The sequence below is a fragment of the Peromyscus eremicus genome, chromosome 1, assembly GCF_949786415.1.
Source record: "Peromyscus eremicus chromosome 1, PerEre_H2_v1, whole genome shotgun sequence".
Lineage (NCBI taxonomy): Eukaryota > Metazoa > Chordata > Mammalia > Rodentia > Cricetidae > Peromyscus > Peromyscus eremicus.
In genome coordinates, this window is record NC_081416.1 from 170,377,245 (window position 1) to 170,397,167 (window position 19,923).

Here is a 19,923-nt window from a genome sequence, read left to right on the forward strand (position 1 = left end):
AACTACTATTACTTTTGGAAACTGTCTCGCTATGAACCGTGCCACGAACTAGCGCTACATCCTCCTGCCTCAGCCTCTCGAGGCCTGGGATTCTAGGCATGTACCACCGGGCTCAGCTTTCCTCTTACAGTTCATTTTCACAAGACTCGGTACCTAGGAGGGTCCTAAGCCCATTAGGGAATAAAGCCGTCCCCCTCCGGAACTCATGATCCCTCCAAGGCCCCACGCCCGGTCTCAAACAGCTCAGGAGAAAACACACACTACTTTCGCGTGAAGAACTCTGCCCCCCAGCTACGAACACCCCATTTCAGCCGTTAATCTGCTAAACTGACCCCCTCCACCTTCGTGACCCCGCCAAAGCCCAGCCCGGCCTCACATGGTGGAGGTTTCGCTTGCAGATCACTCCCGCCTCCACCGCGTTGCTCTGGCCTCCGCAGTCGAGCGAGAGGAGGGCGGGACTTCCGCCTCCTGCGGCTCACTTCCGTCGGCGCCTGCGCAACCCACACCAGAGGGTGTGGGCGTGCCATGTTGCCATAGTGACCCGTCCGCTGGGTGCCGCCGTTGAAAATGCCTCGGGGGAGGATTCGAGGCCATTGAGGATCACAATAGGGGGTCTCTGCTCACGACTAGGAGGGGAAAATAGAAGGGCGCCTGACTTGAATTACTCCCTGTCCAACAGTCTAAGTGGAAGAAGGGGACGCAATACCGTTTCCAAACACCCGCCGACACACTTTTCCTTAGGGGCGTGGTTTCGGGCAAGCCAATCGACTCCTTGCTTTAGGGGTTGGTGCCGCCCCTTTGTCCTGGAGCGGCGGTTCCTGGATGTGTTTCTTGAGCGACATTGTGAGGGGCGTGGCTCCAGCCGGCGAGAGCGGTTTCACACAGTCAGACGCAAGTCATTGGCTGATCCTCTTCCGGGAGGGCGGGCCCTAAGGTTTCCGCGCTGCCTTTTGGGTTGTACGACGTTTAGGAGAGCCAATCGCAGTCATCTGGGGGACGAGGCAGCCACTCTCCTTGTTTTTTTAATCCACCATGGGCGGATCTTGGCCTAAACTCAAACCACAGTCCAGGGACCGGTTTCACGGCAAAGCTGCCATGCGATCCGGGAGCCGCGGGTGGCCCCGGCAGCGGCTCGGGGATCGGGGCTTCATGCAACCGCCTTCACTTTCCAAGCGCCGCCTGCTGCCGCGAGTGCGGCTCCTGCCTCTGCTACTGTTGGTGCTGGCCCTGGGCTTGGCTTTCTATGTCGTCTGGTACGGCTGGCACCCGGGGTTTGAAGAGCTGTCGCGGAGCCGGGATCTGCGGGTGAGGCCTGGCTGGGGCCCGGGCACTGTCATTCCTTCATTTCCTTTCGTATAGACTCTCAGGTTAACGTGGCTGTATCGTATGGCCCTTGTCTCAGGTGCCATCTCTTTTTCCATTTTTTGAGCGCATGCCCCTTCCCAACAGAATAAGGCTTCCGGCTTGTTTTGTAATAGCCCTTTCTGAACATGAAGGGTCAGCATAGCAACACTGGTAGATTTGAGTTCTACCCCCAAGCCATCTATTTAAAAGAATCTCCATTACCCGGTTTTCGATTTCCCCGTCAGGACTGCAAGTGGGATGGACCCGATTTGCTTTGAAGTCTTTCTCCCAATCTAGGATATATCCTCCAAGTCTTTGACGCATCACCCAGAAGAGTCAGGGCTCCTAGCGGGGCAACGGCGCCCAGGAGAGGGTGGGAATGGGGTTGTCTTCATTTTTCTTTTCCCCATCCCATTTCCCAACCAAGGCCCCGCTGATTGGAAGCCTTCCAGAAGCCAAGCTGCGGAGGGTGGTAGGGCAGCTGGATCCGCAGCGTCTCTGGGGGACTTTCCTGCGTCCCCTGCTGATTGTGCGACCCCCAGGTAGTCCTGGCAATGTCCAAGTGAGAAAGGTAAAGGGTCTTATTTCCAATCCCTCAACTCCTTTCCCCAGCCTGTCAGGAAATGGAACGCAGGCATCTAAGATCCAGGAACAGCCAGGAGGCAGACTGGGCTCTGATGCGGGGGAGGTGTGGGAACCAGACTCTAGGTTCTCACGGTGGTGCACAAATCCCAAACTATATAACCCCTGCCAAGAGCGTCTATGTATTAGGCACAGCAATGTATTGTCTGGTGAGATTGAAACCAATATGATCTCCACTATACAGATGGAGAAATTGAGGCCCAGGGGAGTTATTACATTTTGTTCAAATCCCACAGCTACTTGAGGTTAGAATACAAAGTTGGCTTCAGAATGGGTGGTGTAGCATTGCTTTGTTGCCATTTACACAATGCATTTAGGATCCACCTTGGTTGGACTAGTTTTCTTAACTTCCTGGGACTCAGTTTTTTCATCTGCAAAATGGGGACATTCACTGACATTGTTAACTTCATAGGGATTGTAGAACAGGCTTGGCACATAGTGAGAGCTTTTTAAGAGGAAGTCAGCTTGTCTCAACAGGAGAGCACTTGCATAGAATCCACCAATGTGAGATTGGGGGTGTGGCTCAATGGTAGAAGACTTGCCTAGTATCCACCAGTGTGGGGCTGTGGCTGTGTCAACAGCATGCGGGAAATCCTGGGTCAGTCCTCAGCACCATGGAGAGAGAGAGAGAGAGAGAGAGAGAGAGAGAGAGAGAGAGAGAGAGAGAGAGAGAGGAGAGAGAGAGAGAACTGTCCAAAGCTGGGTATGGTGGTGGCCTGGGTCTATAATCCTTTCAGGAAGCAGAAGCATGACCTGGGGTTCTAGGACAGCCTCAGCTACACAGCAAGTTGGAGGCTAGCCTGGACTACATAGTGAGAGTCTGTCTCAACATAAACATAAGCCTGAAGTCTTGTTGCTATCAAGATAGGTGTGGTTACCCACATCTGGCACACAGTTGTTCATCAGCAAAAGCAAAAGTGGGACTTTCTAGTCACCCAGACTGCTCTGTGTGGCTCCAGTCACAAGACCCTTCTCCCCACCTCCTCCCCAGTCCCTGTCCACCCTCCTACCTCTCTCTTGCCACTAGTTCCTGGAGGCCACGCTGCGGTCCCTATCAGCAGGCTGGCACGTGGAACTGGATCCTTTCACAGCTTCAACACCCTTGGGGCCATTGGACTTCGGGAACGTGGTGGCCACACTTGACCCAGGAGCTGCCCGTCACCTCACCCTCGCCTGCCATTATGACTCCAAGTTCTTCCCTCCTGAGTCACCCCCTTTTGTGGGGGCCACAGATTCGGCTGTACCCTGTGCCCTGCTTCTGGAGCTGGTCCAGGCCCTTGATGTGATGCTGAGCAAATTCAAGAAGGAGGTGAGAGTTGGGGAAGGTGGACTGTCACTACCCACATATTCACTTGCTTCTATCATTCTTTTCTTTTTTGAAATAGGGTTTCACCAGAGTGTAACCCAACCTGGCCTTGAACTCAGCCCTTCTTCTGCATCATCTTTCCAAGCAGTGGGGTGGCAGGTACACGCCACATACCCCACCTTTATTTTCTCCAACCTCCACTGTCCTCTTTGTTTTCCAACGTATGCTCTATGCGCTGAGACACAAGGATTTTTTTCTCTCCAACCAGGTCTCATGTAGGCCACACTAGCATCAAACTCAAGAATGAACTTGAACTTCTGACCCTCTTGCCTCCATCTCCTGAGAGCTGGCATTATAGCCATACATGCATGCCTCAGCTAGGGTTTCTATGGCTGTGAAGAGACACCATGACCATGGCAACTCTTATAAAGGAAAACATTTAATTGGGGCTGGCCTACAGTTTCAGAGGGTCAGTCCCTTATCATCATGGCAGGTGACATGGTGGCATGTGGGTAGACAGGTGCTGGAGAAGGAGCTGAGAGTTCTACATCTTGATCCGCAGGCAACAGGAAGTGAACTGTGTCCCATACTGAGTGTAGCTTGAGCATAGGAAACCTCGAAGCCCACCCTACAGTAACACACTTCCTCCAACAAGGCCATACCCACCCCAACAAAGTTACACCTCCACTCCCCATGGGGGCCAATTTCAAGCCACCATGTTCCCTGCCTGGGGTACCAGGACTGGGGTATTGCTGTGGGTAGATCTGATCATGTTCTGGGGAGTTTGAGTCAGGAAAGCAGTGGAATGCTCTAAGCACTGCTTAATGGGCCATGCTAGTAGGAACATGGAAGACAGTGGTGCTGAGTTGATCTGATGAACTGTGTAAGCCTGGTCAAGAGGCTTCAGAGGAGAAGAATATTAATATGTGTCTACAGATTGTTCTTGTGATATTTTGATGAAGATGTGGTTACTTTTTGCCCTTGTCCAAAGAATGAGTCTGAGGCTAAAATGAAGAGTTTTGGATTAATTCCGTTGGCAGAGGACATCTCAAAACAGCCTAGTATAGACTCTGTCATGTGGTTACTCATGTTAACTCTGTGTTTTTTTGTTTGTTTTTTGTTTTCTTTTTGATTTTTCGAGACAGGGTTTCTCTGTGTAGTTTTAGTGCCTGTCCTGGATCTCGCTCTGTAGACCAGGCTGGCCTTGAACTCACAGAGATCTGCCTGGCTCTGCCTCCCAAGTGCTGGCATTAAAGGTGTGGGCTACCACTGCCTGGCTTATGTTAACTCTTATGAAGATTTATAATGATAAAGAGCAAGCTGAGCAAGGAAAAATTCAAAATGTACAGACTGAGGAGAAAAGGGGCACCAGAAGTGGGATGGAGCTAAATTCTGTGTTCAAGGAGATAAACAGATTAAGAAATAGATTAAAAGGAGTGGTGACCTCAGGGGAAGATGCCACCCAGCTAAGTTTCCAACTTGTAAAAAAGAATTAAGAACAGCTTTAGGTCCAGGCATGGTGGTATATATATGTCTTTAATCCCAGCACTCTGGAGACAGAGGCAAGCTGATCTCTGAGTTTGAGGCCAGCCTGGTTTACAGAGCAAGTTTCAGGACAGCCAAGCTTAGACAGTGAAGGAAACCATTGAAAACAGAAAGCTGGTGAGGACATAATTGAACAAAGCGGCCATGTTCCAGGCCCAAACAAGCAGCAGAACTTGGCAGCTTCAGCCACATGGTTCCAGCTTTAGAGTCAAGGATAGAAGAAAAAGGTGTTATGGAACCTTCCTCTAAGACTAAGGAAAACTGCTGAGGCCAGGCATATGTCAGGGGTGTCCCTTCATGGAGGCCCAGAGACACCATTGTGTGAAGCTGTGAAGGTGAAGCCTGGATTGCCTTGGAGACCCCAATATGTTAGAGATGCCAGAGCTGTGGGATACCTGCCAAGGAGAGCTGCTAAGAGGGAGTAGAACCAGCCTAAGAGGAAGGAGTGTGTTGCAGTCAACAAAGCTGAAAGGAGCTGGAGATTGGAAGAGCATTTGACATCAGACATGGAGATGCAGAGTTTGGAGTTTGCCCAGCTGGTTTTTGGTCTTGCTTTGGTCTAGTATTTCCTCACTATGCTCCCTTCCCTATGTTTTGGAATGATAACATATATCCTTTGCTATTATATGTTGGAAGTATGTGAGCTGCTTTTTGATTTTGATTTTGCAGGGGGTTACAGTTACGAGATTGCATGAAGTCTCAGAAGCGACTTTGAACTTTGGACTTTTAATTAAGTTGGAGACTGTTACAGACTATGGGGACTTTTGAAATTGGGCTGAATGCATTTTTGCAATATGATAAGGCTACAAGCCTATGGGGGCCAAGGAGTGGAATGTGATGGTTTGAAAGAAAATGGCCCCCAAAAGGAGTGGCACCATTAGGAGGTGTGGCTTTGTTGGAGTGCGTGTGGCCTTGTTGGAGGTAGTGTGTCACTGTGGAGATGGGCTTTGAAGTTTGCTTACTTAGGATCTGCCCAATGTGACACACAGTTACTTCTGCTGCCTGCCATCAAGATGTAGACCTCTCAGCTCCTTCTCCAGCACTATGTCTGCCTGCATGCCCCCCATGGTTTCTCACCATGACAAAAATGGCCCTAACCTCTGCAGTAAGCCAGCCTAAATTAAATGTCCTTGTTAGTAAGAGTTGCTGTGGTCATGGTGTCTCTTCACAGCAATAGAAACCCTAACTAAGACATTACACTGCCATGTCTTGTTCATGCTGTTCTGGAGACTGAACCCAGGTCTTGATGGATGCTCAGTAAGCCCTATCAATTGAGCTACACCCCCAGCTTCCCACAGGGATCTTTCTACATCCTAAATGGCAGCTCCTGCCCTTCTGTGTCCGGAAACTTTCCCATGGCCCCCACTCCATTCTAAGCATAAGCCAGAGTCCCGAGGGGAGCCCATGAGATGCACTCTGTTAACAGTTTAGCTGTCCCTGTCAGGGCTGCACTCTAGCCACGCCCCTATCTGTGCCCCTCCAATCCACAGGCTTCATTTTCACCTCATTAGCATTTGCTCTTTGCTCTGCACAGATTATGTTTTTTCTGAGATATGCCCCCCGCCACCCCATGGCTCTCCAACAGTCTTTTTTTTTTTTTTTTTTTTCAAAGAAACCTTTCCAACCACCCTCAAATACCTTCCTGTCACTGCCCACTCCTTATGGTGCTGACAACTTATTTTCTCTAATCACAGTACTTTCCATGGCCGTACAGACCTGGCTTCTTCTCCTTCCCGTTATGTCTCCCTGAATCAGAATAAAATCGGACCGCAGTAGAATGTTGGGATGCATGAAAACACACATTTCATTATGTTTCTCTCCCCCTGAAGCCCTTCTCTGGCTCCGTAGTGCTCCTGTAATATAACAAAGCCTGAAATCTGTGGATCTTGCAGACTCTTCTGCTACCTGTCAAACCCCTCGGGCCCCAGCTCTGCTCCAGGCTGCCCCCTTGCCTGGGAACACTGTTCCTTCTTTGCCAGGCCAATTCTTATCAACTCACCCCCGGTGCAAACATCCCTATCTAATAGAATCCCGATCTAATAGAATCAGTGGCCACTGTAGGCCAGATCACCCTTCAGCCAGCCTCCTGTGCCCTCACAAACTAGATCTTGGGAGCATTTGTCCCAATCCCAATCATGTTTCATTGTAGTTATTCCCTTTTGGTTGGGTCTGTCTGTCTGTCTGTTGCCCAACTGGGCTTAAGTAATAACACCAAGAGCTGGTTCATTCAGTTCTTACAGACCTGGATTCAAATGTGATCCTGTGAACAGAACTATTAACCCCATTCACAGATGAAGAAATTGAGCCAACTCTGGTGGCACAGGCCTGTAATTCCAGCCCCTCAAGACATGGAGGTCTGAGGAGCAGAAGTTCAAGGCTAGCCAGGGCTACACAGTGAACTCAAGGGTAGCCTGGGCAATTTGGTGAAGCCCTGTCTCAAAAGGGTGTAGCTCAAGCCAGGTGGCGGTGGTGCACGCCTTTAATCCCAGCACTCGGGAAGCAGAGGCAGGCAGATCTATGTGAGTTCAAGGCTAGCCTGAGCTACAGAGTGAGTTCCAAGAAAGGCTCCAAAGCTACACAGACCCTGTCTCCAAAAAAAAAAAAAAAAAAAAAAAAAAAAGGGTAGCTCAGTCTACAGTACATGTCTAGCAAATGGGCCATCCCCCAGCAGCACAAAAAAGGGAAAAAGAAATAAAAATGGGCATTATGCTGCACACCTGCAAACCCAGGTAGGGAATCAAGAAGGATGGGAGCTTCAGGCCAGCTTGGGCTGCACTAGACTTTATCTCAAAACAAAACAAAGTTACCGTATCTAACAACCGCCTAAAGCATGATCTGAACCCTCTTGGCTCACCCTGTGACTTCTGTCACCACATCGCATGACAAGAACACTTGGTTTGTCCCATCCCAGCTGTGCAGAGGCAGGGCATGTGGGTGGGCCCATGCCAAGGATTGGTACTGATTTGGTTGCTTGTTTCCACAGGCAGCACCGGTGACCTTGCAGTTGCTCTTCTTGGATGGGGAGGAGGCGCTGAAGGAATGGGGACCAAGAGATTCCCTTTATGGCTCCCGGCACTTAGCTAAAATCATGGAGTCTATACCACACAGCCCCGGCCCCACTAGGATCCAGGCTATTGTAAGATCCATTCTTCTGGGCTCTGGAGCAGAGGCAGGGAGGGGGAAGGAGGGTAGGGTCAGTACATTGGACAGACTCAGCAGCCTCCAGCCCTGGACTCCTTCCCCAGGAGCTCTTTGTCCTTCTTGACCTTCTGGGAGCACCCAGTCCAATCTTCTTCAGTCACTTCCCCCGCACAGCGCGCTGGTTCCAACGACTGAGGAGCATCGGTAAGGAGGGTAGGCCAAGGCCAGGGTAGGCCAGTCACCTGACCTCTGTGTGCTCATGTGCCTTCTCTCCCCACCCCTGGGCTAAGAAACTAGGACAGAAACAAACTGACCCTAGGAAGGTTGAGCGTAGCGACTGTGACAGTCTCTTGTCTGAGACTGTGAGACTGGCCTAGTTTCAAACCCTGGGTCTGCCTGCGCAAGACACTTCCTCTCTCTAATCTTCTATTTCTTTTTGTTTTGTTTTTGTGGTTTTTCAAGACAGGGTTTCTCTGTGTAGCCCTGGCTGTCCTGGAACTCTTTAGACCAGGCTGGCCTTGAACTCAGAGATCTGCCTGCCTCCGCCTCCTGAGTGCTGGGATTAAAGGCGAGCACCACTAGCACCCAGTTAAGCCTCTATTTCTTATACGTAAAATAGGCATGGTGATAATGCTAACAGAGCATAGTTGTGAACTGGTCATCACAGTGGTGCATGCCTGAAATCTCAACACTCAGGAAGTTGAGGCAAGGAGATCACAAGTTCAAGGCTATCCTGGGCTACATAGTGAGTTCCATGCTAGAATAAGCTGCCTGGTGGTGTTCACCTGTATCCCAGCACTTGGAAGTCTGAGGCAAGAGGATTGTGAATTCTAGGCACGTCTGGGCTATGAAGCAAGACCTTAGCTCAAAATAACTATCAGCCTACATGGGTGGTACATGCCTGTAATCTCAGCTCTTGGGAGATAGTTGTAGGGCAGGAGGGTCAGGGTTCAGTCATCCTCGGCCACACACAGAGTTTAAGGCCAGCCTGCAGCTACATGAGAGCCCGTCTCTAAAAAGCGTCATAATAAATACATAGTTAAATTTAAAAATTAGGAACAGTGAGGCCAGCGACATGGCTCAGTAGGGAAAGGTGCTCGCCTCAAAAGCCTGGCAGCCAGAGTCAATTCCCAGAACCCCCGTAAAGGTGGGAGAAAACTGACTCCACAGAGCTGTCCTCTGACCTCCACATGCACGCAACCGCATCACACACAGACGAATCACAGAGAAATAGGGGCATCCACCTTCTCGACAGAGAAGGATTAAATGAGACTAGGAATAGGAAGCTTGCCATTAAACACAACAACAAACCAGGGTGCTGGAGAGACGGCTCACCAGTGAACAGCAGGGTGCTCTTCCAGAGGACCTGGGTTTGAGTCCCAGCACCCAGGTGGCAGCTCCCAACTGTAACTCCAGTTCTAGGGCATCTGATGCCCTTTGGATTTGATGCATGCACATGGTACACACATGTATATATTGTTTTGGGGTGATACCTCTGACTGCTGACTGATTTTGCTCTACAATCTTGCCTCTCCAGAGAAGCGCCTTCACCGTCTGAACCTACTGCAGTCTCACCCACAGGAAGTGATGTACTTCCAACCTGGGGAGCCCCCCAGCTCCGTGGAAGATGACCACATCCCCTTCCTCCGCAGAGGTACTTGCTGGGGCCAATAGTACAAGGAAGCCTCTTCCCCAGGGCTAGGGGCTGCTGGCAAGGGCTCAGTCTTGATTTCCCCATCTGTCAAGTGGGGAGAATGGAGGGCATCAGAAATGCAAATGCATGCCCAGCGAGCCAACAGCGCTGCCTCTTGCATGCCAGGCAAGCACTGGTCCATTTCCTCACTGGTTCCTCAGGGAGTGCTTCCACAGGCAGGTGAGGAAGTAGGTGTCACAGATAGTCTGCCTGTCTCTGTGGTTATACAGGGAAACATTCAAAGAGCAGGATCCCAATGTAAGAGTTAAGAGTACAGGTTCACTGGGCAGTGGTGGCACACGCCTTTAATCCCAGCACTCAGGAAGCAGAGGCAGGAGGATCTCCATGAGTTTCAAGGCCAGCCTGATCTACAGAACTAGCTCCAGGACAGCCAGGGTTACACAGAGAAGTCCTGTCTCAAAAAAACAAAAAAGGGCTGGAAAGATGGCTCAATGGTTAAGAGCACTGGCTGCTCTTCCAGAGGATCCAGGTTCAATTCCCAGCACCCATGTGGTAGCTCACAACTGTCTGTAACTCCAGTTCAAGGGTTCCAACACCCTCACACAGACATACATGCAGGTAAATCACCAATGCACATAAAATACAAATAAATAATTAAAGCAACAACAACAAAACCCCCAAACAAACAAAAAAGAGATAAAGACAGGGACTCACTATGTAGCTCTGACTGTCACTTTGTAGACCCAGGATGACCTCGGCCTCCCAAGTGCTAGGATTAAAGGCATGCATCACCACACCCAGCTCTAATTACCTTTCTTAAACAATATGTACCCTCTCACATTTAGAATCATTCTTCAGGGCTTGGGCATGTAACTCGGGGGTAGAGCACTTGCTTAGCATGCCCAAGGTCGTGGGTTGAGAGGTTATATAAGTGCTAGCACTGACTATCTTCTGTGGCTGTGGGTTGAGGGGGTGCTCTGTAGCAGCTGTGGGTTGCAGCTGGTGGCCGAATCTCCTGTCCCCTCCAGGTGTCCCGGTGCTCCACCTCATCGCCACACCCTTCCCTGCTGTGTGGCACACACCTGCTGACACAGAGGCCAACCTCCACCCGCCCACCGTGCACAACCTGAGCCGCATCCTTGCCGTGTTCCTGGCTGAGTACCTGGGACTCTAGCCTGCAGACCAATACCTTAGAAGGATCGTACACTCAACTGGGGACATGACAGGGGCATCTTGAGCCAGTGCAGGGTGGCCAGGCTCACCTCAGACCGTATGCTACAACCATCTCAAGCCACTGCACTTCAAGGACATGCCAGGAACACTGAGGGTATGAGAGAGCCAAAAGAATATTTCTGGCTTCTGTCCTGAAGTAAACGGACTGGTCTGGAAGTTCCCAGGGACCAAATGATGTGTCATGGGCTGGTACTTGAACCAGCACTACCAACCAAATGAATCCTCTGTGGCTAATGTTTTATGTCAGTTTATTTGTCAGAATAGCAGCCTTGCTACTGCATGGACCCAGTTCTGACTCCCACGTGGGCATGGGTTCAGAACTCAGGACAGAGATCAGCTCGGTGCTCCACCTTCTGCTTGGCTCAGGGGTTAAGGGGAAGCAAAGGCCACAGTTGCCGCTGGGAAACGACATTAAATGAGTTTGTGCACTCAAAAGGTGAGATCTTGCAGGTTAGAGAGAATCAAGTGGTTCTCAAAGTGGAACCCCTTTATGAGAAGTACTTCAAATGAAGCTGCCTCAGATGATACTTTGGGAAATATGAGGTTTGAGAGTGGGAATGGACTGAACAGACTACGCGTCCCTGGACCCAGGCAACCCCAGACCACCATTTCCTTTTGTAGAGCAAGCTTGCCATGAAGGGACAAGAGATCCAGCTGACTCCACCTCCGCTGGGATTAAAAGCACAAGTCACCACACCCGGCACTTTTTTTTTTTTTTTGACAAGGCCTAACTGTATAGCCCTGACTTTCCTGGAACTGTGCAGTTCATGTTGGCCACAAACTCCCAATCCTCCTACCCAGTCCTGAGTGCTGGATGAACAGGTTTCTACCTCGACATAGCCAGCCAGGGGTTGTTTCATAAGTCCATGTAAATAAACAGGCTTCTAAGATCCACCCCAAACCCACTGAACCAGGACCAATGGGAGGGGCAGAATAGTAACAGAGTGGGTATGGTGGAATCCTTTATTTTTTTGGTTTTTTGAGACAGGGTTCTTCTGTGTAACAGCCCTGGCTGTCTGGAACTCACAGAGAGCCACCTGCCTCTACCTCCCGAATGCTGGGACTAAAGGCATGCGCCACCACCGACTGGCTTGTGGAATTCTTTAATCCCAGTACTCAGAAAGCAGAGAGGCAGGCGGTCCTCTGAGTTCAAGGCCAGCCTGATACACAGAGAAACCCTGTCTCAAAAAACAAAAAAGGAATAAACATTTGTGGTAACCTCCTCATTAACTGAGTTTGGAGCACCTTATCATTAAGGCCAGTTTGGTGAATGTGGAGTTGCTTAGCAATTGTACCTGAGGAGAACGTAGGTGGTGGGAACCAGGTTGAGAGGCACTCAGTCAGCTAGCACTTGCTGAGCATGTGTGAAAAGCCACCCTTCATCTCAGTAAGATGGAGTGTTAATGAGGGCGTCCATTGGTTTTCCTGGTGAACTGCAGATTTCATATCCATATGAAATCAGGATATAAAATAAGAGCCAGGTGTGATGACTAGGTCCATTAATCCCAGCTTAGTACCTACAACATCTGCCTAGAATCTGACAGTGAGAGGCTGGGAGCATGGCTCAGTGGGAGAGCCCCTGCCTAGAATCCCCCAGTGAGGGGCTGGAGGTGTGGCTCAGTGGTAGAGCCCCCTGCCTAGAATCCCCCAGTGAGGGGCTGGGGGTGTGGTTCAGTGGTAGAGCCCCTGCCTAGAATCCCCCAGTGAGGGGCTGGAGTGTGGCTCAGTGGTAGAGCCCCTGCCTAGAATCCCCCAGTGAGGGGCTGGAGTGTGGCTCAGTGGTAGAGCCCCTGCCTAGAATCCCCCAGTGAGGGGCTGGAGTGTGGCTCAGTGGTAGAGCATTTGCCTAGCATATGTGGTCTTGGGTTCCATCCTCAGCAACACACATACACAAATGCACAAAAAACTCATCATCAGATTATATGTATAAGGTACTGTGAAATGAATCTTATAGGCCTGTGAAAAGGCTTCAGTGGGTAGAAGCACTTGCTGCATAAGCCTGATTACCTCAGCTCGATCCCTGGAGCCTACAGTGGGAGGAGAGACCTGCACATGTGTGCTGTGCCCTGTGTGCACCTGCACTACCTATTATGAATATTAATTTAAGATCTGTTTATGCTGTGGAATACTTGTTTGTTGCATTCTTTTATGCTGCATTTGTTTAACTCAGTGAAGCTGTGTTTCTTTGCCTTTCTAAAACACCTGATTGGTCTAATAAAGAACTCTTTGGGGGGCCGCCACCAGCTCCCAAATAAATACACAGAGACTTATTACTTATGAATGCCCGTCCTTAGCTTGGCTTGTTTCTAGCCAGCTTTTATTAAATTAACCTGTTTCTCTTCTTTTATGTTTTGCCTCTGGGCTTTTATCTTTCTCTATTCTATAAACCTTTCTTTCCTTCTTACTCCATGGCTGTTTGTATGGCTGGCCCATGGTATCCTCTCCTCACCCCTCTCATTCTTTTTCTCCTTCTATTTATTCTCTCTGCCTGGCAGCCCTGCCTATCCCTCTCCTGCATAGCTATTGGCCATTTAGTTCTTTATTAGACCAATCAGGTGTTTTAGACAGGCACAGTAGCACAGCTTCACAAAGTTAAACAAATGCAACATAAAAGAATGCAACACATCTTTGCATCATTAAACAAATATTCCACAACTACCACCCACACAGCACACACACATGCACAAAATGATACTGAGAATGAAAGAACCTTATGGTTTTAACTTGGGTCCCATCCCCAGTGTATCTGTCTATAAAAAAACGAGGGGCTGGGAAGTTCTGATGGACTGAGAGGTACTCACAGCGTGTGTAGCAGCTCCACCATGAAGGGGACTTCCCTTCCTGCACCACAGGGACAGCAGGAATTCCTGCAGTCATAGACCACAGCAATGAGGACCACTGCCGAAGCACCACACAACGGTGACCCGAGGGCCCCAAACTCACCCGATGCTGGACTCCTGAAAGAAGCAGGGCCCTTCTCCTCCTTTCCCACCCCACCCTGCCAAGCACAGACTGTGGGTCTCTTCTGTTACCAAATCCCTTCCCTTAACATCACACAGACCAGTCTGGCCCTGCTTTATAAATATTGATTTTATAGAAAGGACCAATTCAAAATTGGTCAGATGCCACACACTAGAAGCTTCCAGAACCACAATGAATGAGAAAACAAAATACCCCAAAAGAGGAAAAAACCCAAACAAAATCTTGGATTGCTGGGCGGTGGTTGCGCACACCTTTAATCCCAGCACTCGGGAGGCAGAGGCAGGCGGATCTCTGTGAGTTTGAGGCCAGCCTGGTCTACAGAGTAAGTTCTAGGATAGCCAGGGCTACACAGAGAAACCATGCCTTCAAAAAACAAAAATAAATTAAAAAAAAATCTTGGACCAAACAGCCTAAAAATCAAGGTCCCAGTTAACCAAAAGATTCTAAAGAAACTTGTGGCTGGGGGGTGGGGGGGGGCAGAGACCCCAGAATGCCTCACTGAGTACCCCAAGTGGAAGGAAGAATTACCTAGAAATTCAGACCCACTGTCCTTACCCTCTGAGGCAAGGGGCTTCACAGCTTTACTGGGGAGTCAGTGACAAGAGCTTAAAGAGGGGTCTCTACACTTGCAGGGGTTTCACCCACTTTCCCTGTGGGGGAGAGGGAGACTGGTAGTTCGGGAGAAATCATTTATTTAATGAGGAAAACATCTAGAAATGGTGGGCTGCCTCCAGAAAGTGCCAACTGGAGTTGCAAGCTAATGGCCTGGAGGCGTCAACCTCAGAGACTGCAGCCCTTTGGGTGAACACAGCCCCGCAGACAAAGAACTGGGGAGGCACAGAATGGGGAGGGCCAGCTTGAGGAAAAGCCTCAGGTGGTACCAAAATTAGCTGCCGTCTGCTCCTTGCTGGTGGGTCCCTGGGGTGGAGACTCGGGTGGGCTTAGGGCTTGATGGAGGCGCAACTGAGATGCTGATAAAAAACAACAACAAAACACAACCCTCTCTGAGGGTCCATGGCCCTGGCTCTGAAGAGTAAAAAACCAACAGGGGTCAACTGGGGCATTTACCCCGTCAACCCCCAAACCTGGTCCCAGTTCTAGGGGAGATCAGCGCTGGATGGACTGTAGGTGTCGGCTGGTGATGCATTCCTGGTCCCCAGCTCCCAGCAAAGCAGGAAGGGCTTAGGTACGGCGGTGTCCCCCACCCCGGCTTCACCTGCCCTCCTCCCGGCCAGCTCGGCCCCCACCCACTCCACTGCACGGCGGCACCCAGTTGTTGTCGTGCAGGCCCAAGCGACAGCCTGGGGTCTCGCGATCAGCTCTGCGGCAGCACATCCAGTAGGAGCGTCCGTAAGGCAGGTCATGGTGGTAGGGCTTGGGGTGCCAGCGGCAGAGGGACACGTCGCCCTTCTCGTATCTCTTGCGGCACTGCTTACAGGGGTCATCGCGATAGAGCGGGTCCCGGTTCCAGCGCGAGTCCGTGGCATGCACCCCAAAAGCCTCGATGATGCCCTTGAAGTGGTGGCAGGTGCACTTAAGGGCTGCCAGGGCTCGGGTGGGCAGGAAGCTGAAGATCTTGACCAGCACATGCTCAGGCAGCAGCAGCATGTACTGCCGTGGCTCCAGAAGACGCTGGATCTTGAAGCGGATCTCCAGGAAGTCATGCGACACGTGCCGGTACAGGCGGCACAGGGAGGTGTCTGCTGTGCCCTCAGGGTCGTCAGGGCCTGGCACTAGGCTGGGCGTATCAGCTGGGGGTGGCTCAGGCGGCCCTTCTGGACCCCGGGACTGGAGGAAGAAGAGCTGACCAGGTGGGGGTGGCTCCTCGGGGCTCACTGTCAAGCAGACGGTCTCTTCCTTCACGTTCTTGGTGCCATCTTTGCCAAAGAAGATGCACTCGTCCACTACACCCGTCACCACCACATCCACATGGAATCCTGATGCTCCGCAGTCTCGGGCAGGGGGTGGAGGGGGTGCTGGGGGAGTATCCTCAGGCCTGGCCGGGGCTGGTGTCTCACCTTCACTGGCTTCGTCTGCCCTGGCCAGTAGGAACTCCATGTTGCTGGGAAGGGCATCCCTGGAGGGGCTGATGAGCTGGTACAAGTCGCAAGTGATTTTGTCTTTGGCTCGAGCCCCAGGCCCAGGACTACCAGGGTAGGGACTACCAGGCCGGCCTCCGCTCCAAGTAGGTAAACTGCCATCTGGTGAACGGGGCTCTCGGCCATTGGAGATGCGGAAAGCTATACGCACCTCACCAGGCCCGGGACCCGGCCGCTCCTCTTTGCGCAGACCCTTGGTTGGAGGGCTGTCCCGCTGGGCCTCAAAGTGGGCCACTGCCTCAGCCACTCGGCTGCAGTCACCACCGCCAGACCGCCTCTCTGACCCCAACCCCTTGGCTGGTCCTCCTTGCTCAGCTGACACAAAGACCACCGGAGCTGGGGCAGTGGGGCGTGGGTAACTCTGCAGGGCCAGGGCGGCTCTCTGTTCGACCAGAGCCACCATTTCTGCTACTGAGAGCAGGTCTACATCATCCCCAGATGCCGTGGGCGCCCCCTCAGTGGCAGGGGCTCCTCCTCTGCCCCCTGGGTCTGGAGGAGCCTTGGTGGGCTCAAGGCAGCGCCTCCTCCTCTTGGCTTTGGAGCTATCACTGCCCCAGTGCCCTTTGACCTTCATAGAGCTAGCCCGGCTACCCCCACCACACTGGTGGGCCACAAAGAAGGCCACCTTCTCCTTTGTATTTCCAGGCTTGATTACATACCACGTGTCTAGCAGAACTCGACCCTCATCGCCAGCAGCTGCTGAAGAGAGGAGTGGAGCATGCTGGGAGGTGGGGGCTTCTGCAGCCAAGGCAGGTGGTGTGTTCTCTGAGTGTGCAGGTCCATGGTCAGGCTCAGTCCCACTGCTTGCGTCAGAGCAGGCTGGAGGCTTGAGGGCAGCGGAAGGCGGGCGTGGCTGGTTCTGGGAATACGTTCCAAAGGGCCTGGGGCACCAGAGCTGGAAGGGCAGGAGGCTGCCCCTGTCCATGCTGGGAGGTGATGGCAAACAGCAGGCAGCCACTGAATCTCAGGACCAGGATGGTGGTAGGGAGCTCCACATGCCACCTGGAGACATAGAAGGTGGAGCACTGTTGTGGAGTATTATTTTAAGATGTGTTGCCGGACGGTGGTGGCACACGCCTTTAATCCCAGCACTTGGGAGGCAGAGGCAGGTGGATCTCTGTAAGTTCGAGGCCAGCCTGGTCTACAGAGCGAGATCCAGGAAAGGCACCAAAACTACACAGAGAAACCCTGTCTCGAAAAACTAAAAAAAAAAAAATATGTGTTGCATTCTTTCATACTGCATTTGTTTAAACTCTTAAGCTGTGTTACTGTACCTGTCTTAAACACCTGATGGTCTACTAAAGAGCTGAACGGCCAATAGCTACAAGGGAGAAAGGAGAGGTGGGGCTGCCAGGCAGAGAGAATCAACAGGAGAAATCTGAGAAAGAGAAAAGATCGGGAGCAAGAGGAGGAGGAGAGGAGGACTCCAGGGGCCAGCCATGTAGCTACTCAGCAAGCCACAGAGAAAGACGTAAAAGAAGGTATACAGAAATAGAGAAAGGTAAAAGCCCAGAGGGTGGATGGGATAATTTAAGAAAAGCTGGCTAGAAACAAGCCAAGATAAGGCTGAGCATTCATAAGTAAGAATAAGCCTCCGTGTATTATTTGGGAGCTGGGTGGTGGGCCCCCAAAGAGCAGAGAGTATAAAAACAGCCAACAACAGAGCACTGAAGTCACGGCCTTTCTTCCCAAGGCCACCCAGTCTTAAGTTCTGCACAAGGGACAGATGACATTAGAGCACTGAAAACTGTGTCCCAGACAGTCGAGTGGTGCAGGCCTATATATACCCAGGAAGGGAGGGAGCGAGGGAGGGAGTGAGGGAGGGAGGCGTGAGAGCAGGAGGTGAGGCTACCCCGGGCTCCACCAGACCCATCTCTAACATACACGCGTGCACGCGCACACACACACACACACACACACACACACACACACACACACACACGATCTTCTCTGGCTAGAGGCGTGGCTCACTAGGAAGAGCCACTGTCCAGAACCCCCCAGTAAAGGGCCGGGAGCATGGCTCCAGAGCACAGCCACAGCACTTGCCTGACTTCACCTCGTGAGGGGTTTGAGATGTGGCTGAGCGGCAGCCTCTCTAGAAGACTGGACTGAGTCCCTAGCACGGCCAAGAAAACAAAACTCTATCCCAGCCACACATCAGGGAAGCAGAGGGATGCAGGCAAAATGCCTTTGCTTACAGTCCAGAGGCCTCCTGCTGCTGACCTTTAACCTTTATTATTTATTTTTTAGTTTTTTTGAGACAGGGTCTCTCTGTATAGCCCTGGGTGTCCTGAAATTCACTCTGTAGCCCAGGCTTGCCTGGAACTCTGAGATCCACCTGCCTCTGCCTCCCGAGTGCTGGGACTAAAGGCATTCGCTACCACACCTGGCCTAACCTTTAACCCTCAGTGAAAGTACCAGCTGGACCAAGCTCCTCCTCCTTATACTTGTACCTTTAGTGGCCAGTTCCTGAAAAGGCAGACATGTCCAGCCTTGTCCATTGCTGCTAGGGCACACAGAGGGGTAAGGTAACTAGGCAAGGGAGGAAAATCTGAAGCCAGAACCAGACAGACCCTTAAGAAATTCATTCTAGGGCTGGAGAGATGGCTCAGAGGTTAAGAGCACTGGCTGCTCTTCCAGAGGTCCTGAGTTCAATTCCCAGCAACCACATGGTGGCTCACAACCATCTGTAATTAGATCTGGTGCCCTCTTCTGGCCTGCAGGCGTACATGCAGACAGAACACTGTATACATAATAAATAATTTAAAAAAAAAAAAAAAAAAAAAAAAAAAAAAGAAATTCATTCTAGGGGGCTGGAGAGATGGCTCAGTGGTTAAGAACACTGACTGCTCTTCCAGAGGTCCTGAGTTCAATTCCCAGCAACCACATGGTGGCTCACAACCATCTGTAATGAGATCTGGTGCCCTCTTTTTGGCCTGCAGGGACACATGTAGACAGAACACTATATACATAATAAATAAATAAATCTTAAAAAAAATAAATAAAATAATAATAAAAAAAAGAAATTCATTCTTGGCTGGGTGGTGGTGGCGCACACCTTTAATCCCAGCACTCGGAAGGCAGAGGCAGGTGGATCTCTGTGAGTTCGGAGCCAGCCTGGTCTCCAAAGCTAGTTCCAGGAAAGGTGCAAAGAAAAGAAATTCATTCTCCACTTGTTTTGGGTCATGGGATTCTTATGATGATGATGGTGGTTCTTTTTCTTTTTGAGACAGGGCCTCACTGCAGCCCAGGCTGGTCTTGAACATACAGCAAGCCAATCCTCTTGCTTCACTCTGGGATTACAAGTGTGGGTCACTATACTCAGCTTTTTGGGGTGATTCTCTGAGATAGGACCTCACTCTTGAGCCCTGGCTGTCAGGATCCTAGCAATGCACTTGCTCAGCCCCTGGGTGCCCAGGATCACAGGCCTGAGCTGCAGCATCTGTTGAGAGCACCCTTAACAATGACTTCTCTTTTTTGTTTTGCATGACTTTGCACACATCAGCTAATCTAGAGGCAGTTTTGTTACTGAGTTTGATGGCAGCACTTTCTGTTTCACTTTCTACTTACCAGTAAGCAGCAGATGCCTAGTCTCCATCTTTGGCCCATCTCCTTCCAGACATCTCAACATGAAAACAACCCTCCAACAGGGCATGGTGATGCGTGCTTACAATCCCAGATCTGATGAGGATGAGGCAAAAAGATGGAGAGTTCCAGGTCAGCCTGGGCTACACAGTCAGACCTTGTCTAAAAAGAAACAAACAAATAAATAAAAGGAAAAGAAAACAAAGAAGAAAATAACCCTTCACAAAATAAACCCCGAATATCCCAATGGAACAGAAAGGTAAGTAAACTACATGCCAAGAACTAAGCCCAGCCCACTGACTGTAAATTAAATTTTACAGAAACAAATTATGGCTCCTTTCATCCCAAAAGAGCAGAGCTGCATCAATGACTGTATGGCCTGAAATAATTCA

At 50.8% G+C, this 19,923-nt stretch overlaps 2 protein-coding genes across 2 annotated transcripts; one reads left to right on the forward strand and one right to left on the reverse strand.

Moving 5' to 3' along the window:
- Window positions 1-511: 511 nt before the first annotated feature.
- Qpctl (glutaminyl-peptide cyclotransferase like) lies at window positions 512-11,755 on the forward strand. Its single transcript, XM_059280805.1, has 7 exons — window positions 512-1,305; window positions 1,772-1,915; window positions 3,014-3,295; window positions 7,821-7,973; window positions 8,083-8,182; window positions 9,516-9,632; window positions 10,661-11,755. The coding sequence occupies exons 1-7, from the start codon at window positions 1,033-1,035 to the stop codon at window positions 10,804-10,806; spliced, it is 1,215 nt and encodes a 404-aa protein (XP_059136788.1). The 5' UTR covers window positions 512-1,032; the 3' UTR covers window positions 10,807-11,755.
- A 2,184-nt stretch (window positions 11,756-13,939) lies between these two features.
- Window positions 13,940-19,651, reverse strand: Fbxo46 (F-box protein 46). The gene is made up of 2 exons (XM_059280815.1): window positions 19,517-19,651; window positions 13,940-16,948 (listed from the first exon to the last, which is right to left on the reverse strand). Exon 2 carries the CDS (start codon window positions 16,869-16,871, stop codon window positions 15,060-15,062), a length of 1,812 nt encoding a protein of 603 aa, XP_059136798.1. The 5' UTR covers window positions 16,872-16,948; window positions 19,517-19,651; the 3' UTR covers window positions 13,940-15,059.
- Between the last annotated feature and the right edge of the window lie 272 nt (window positions 19,652-19,923).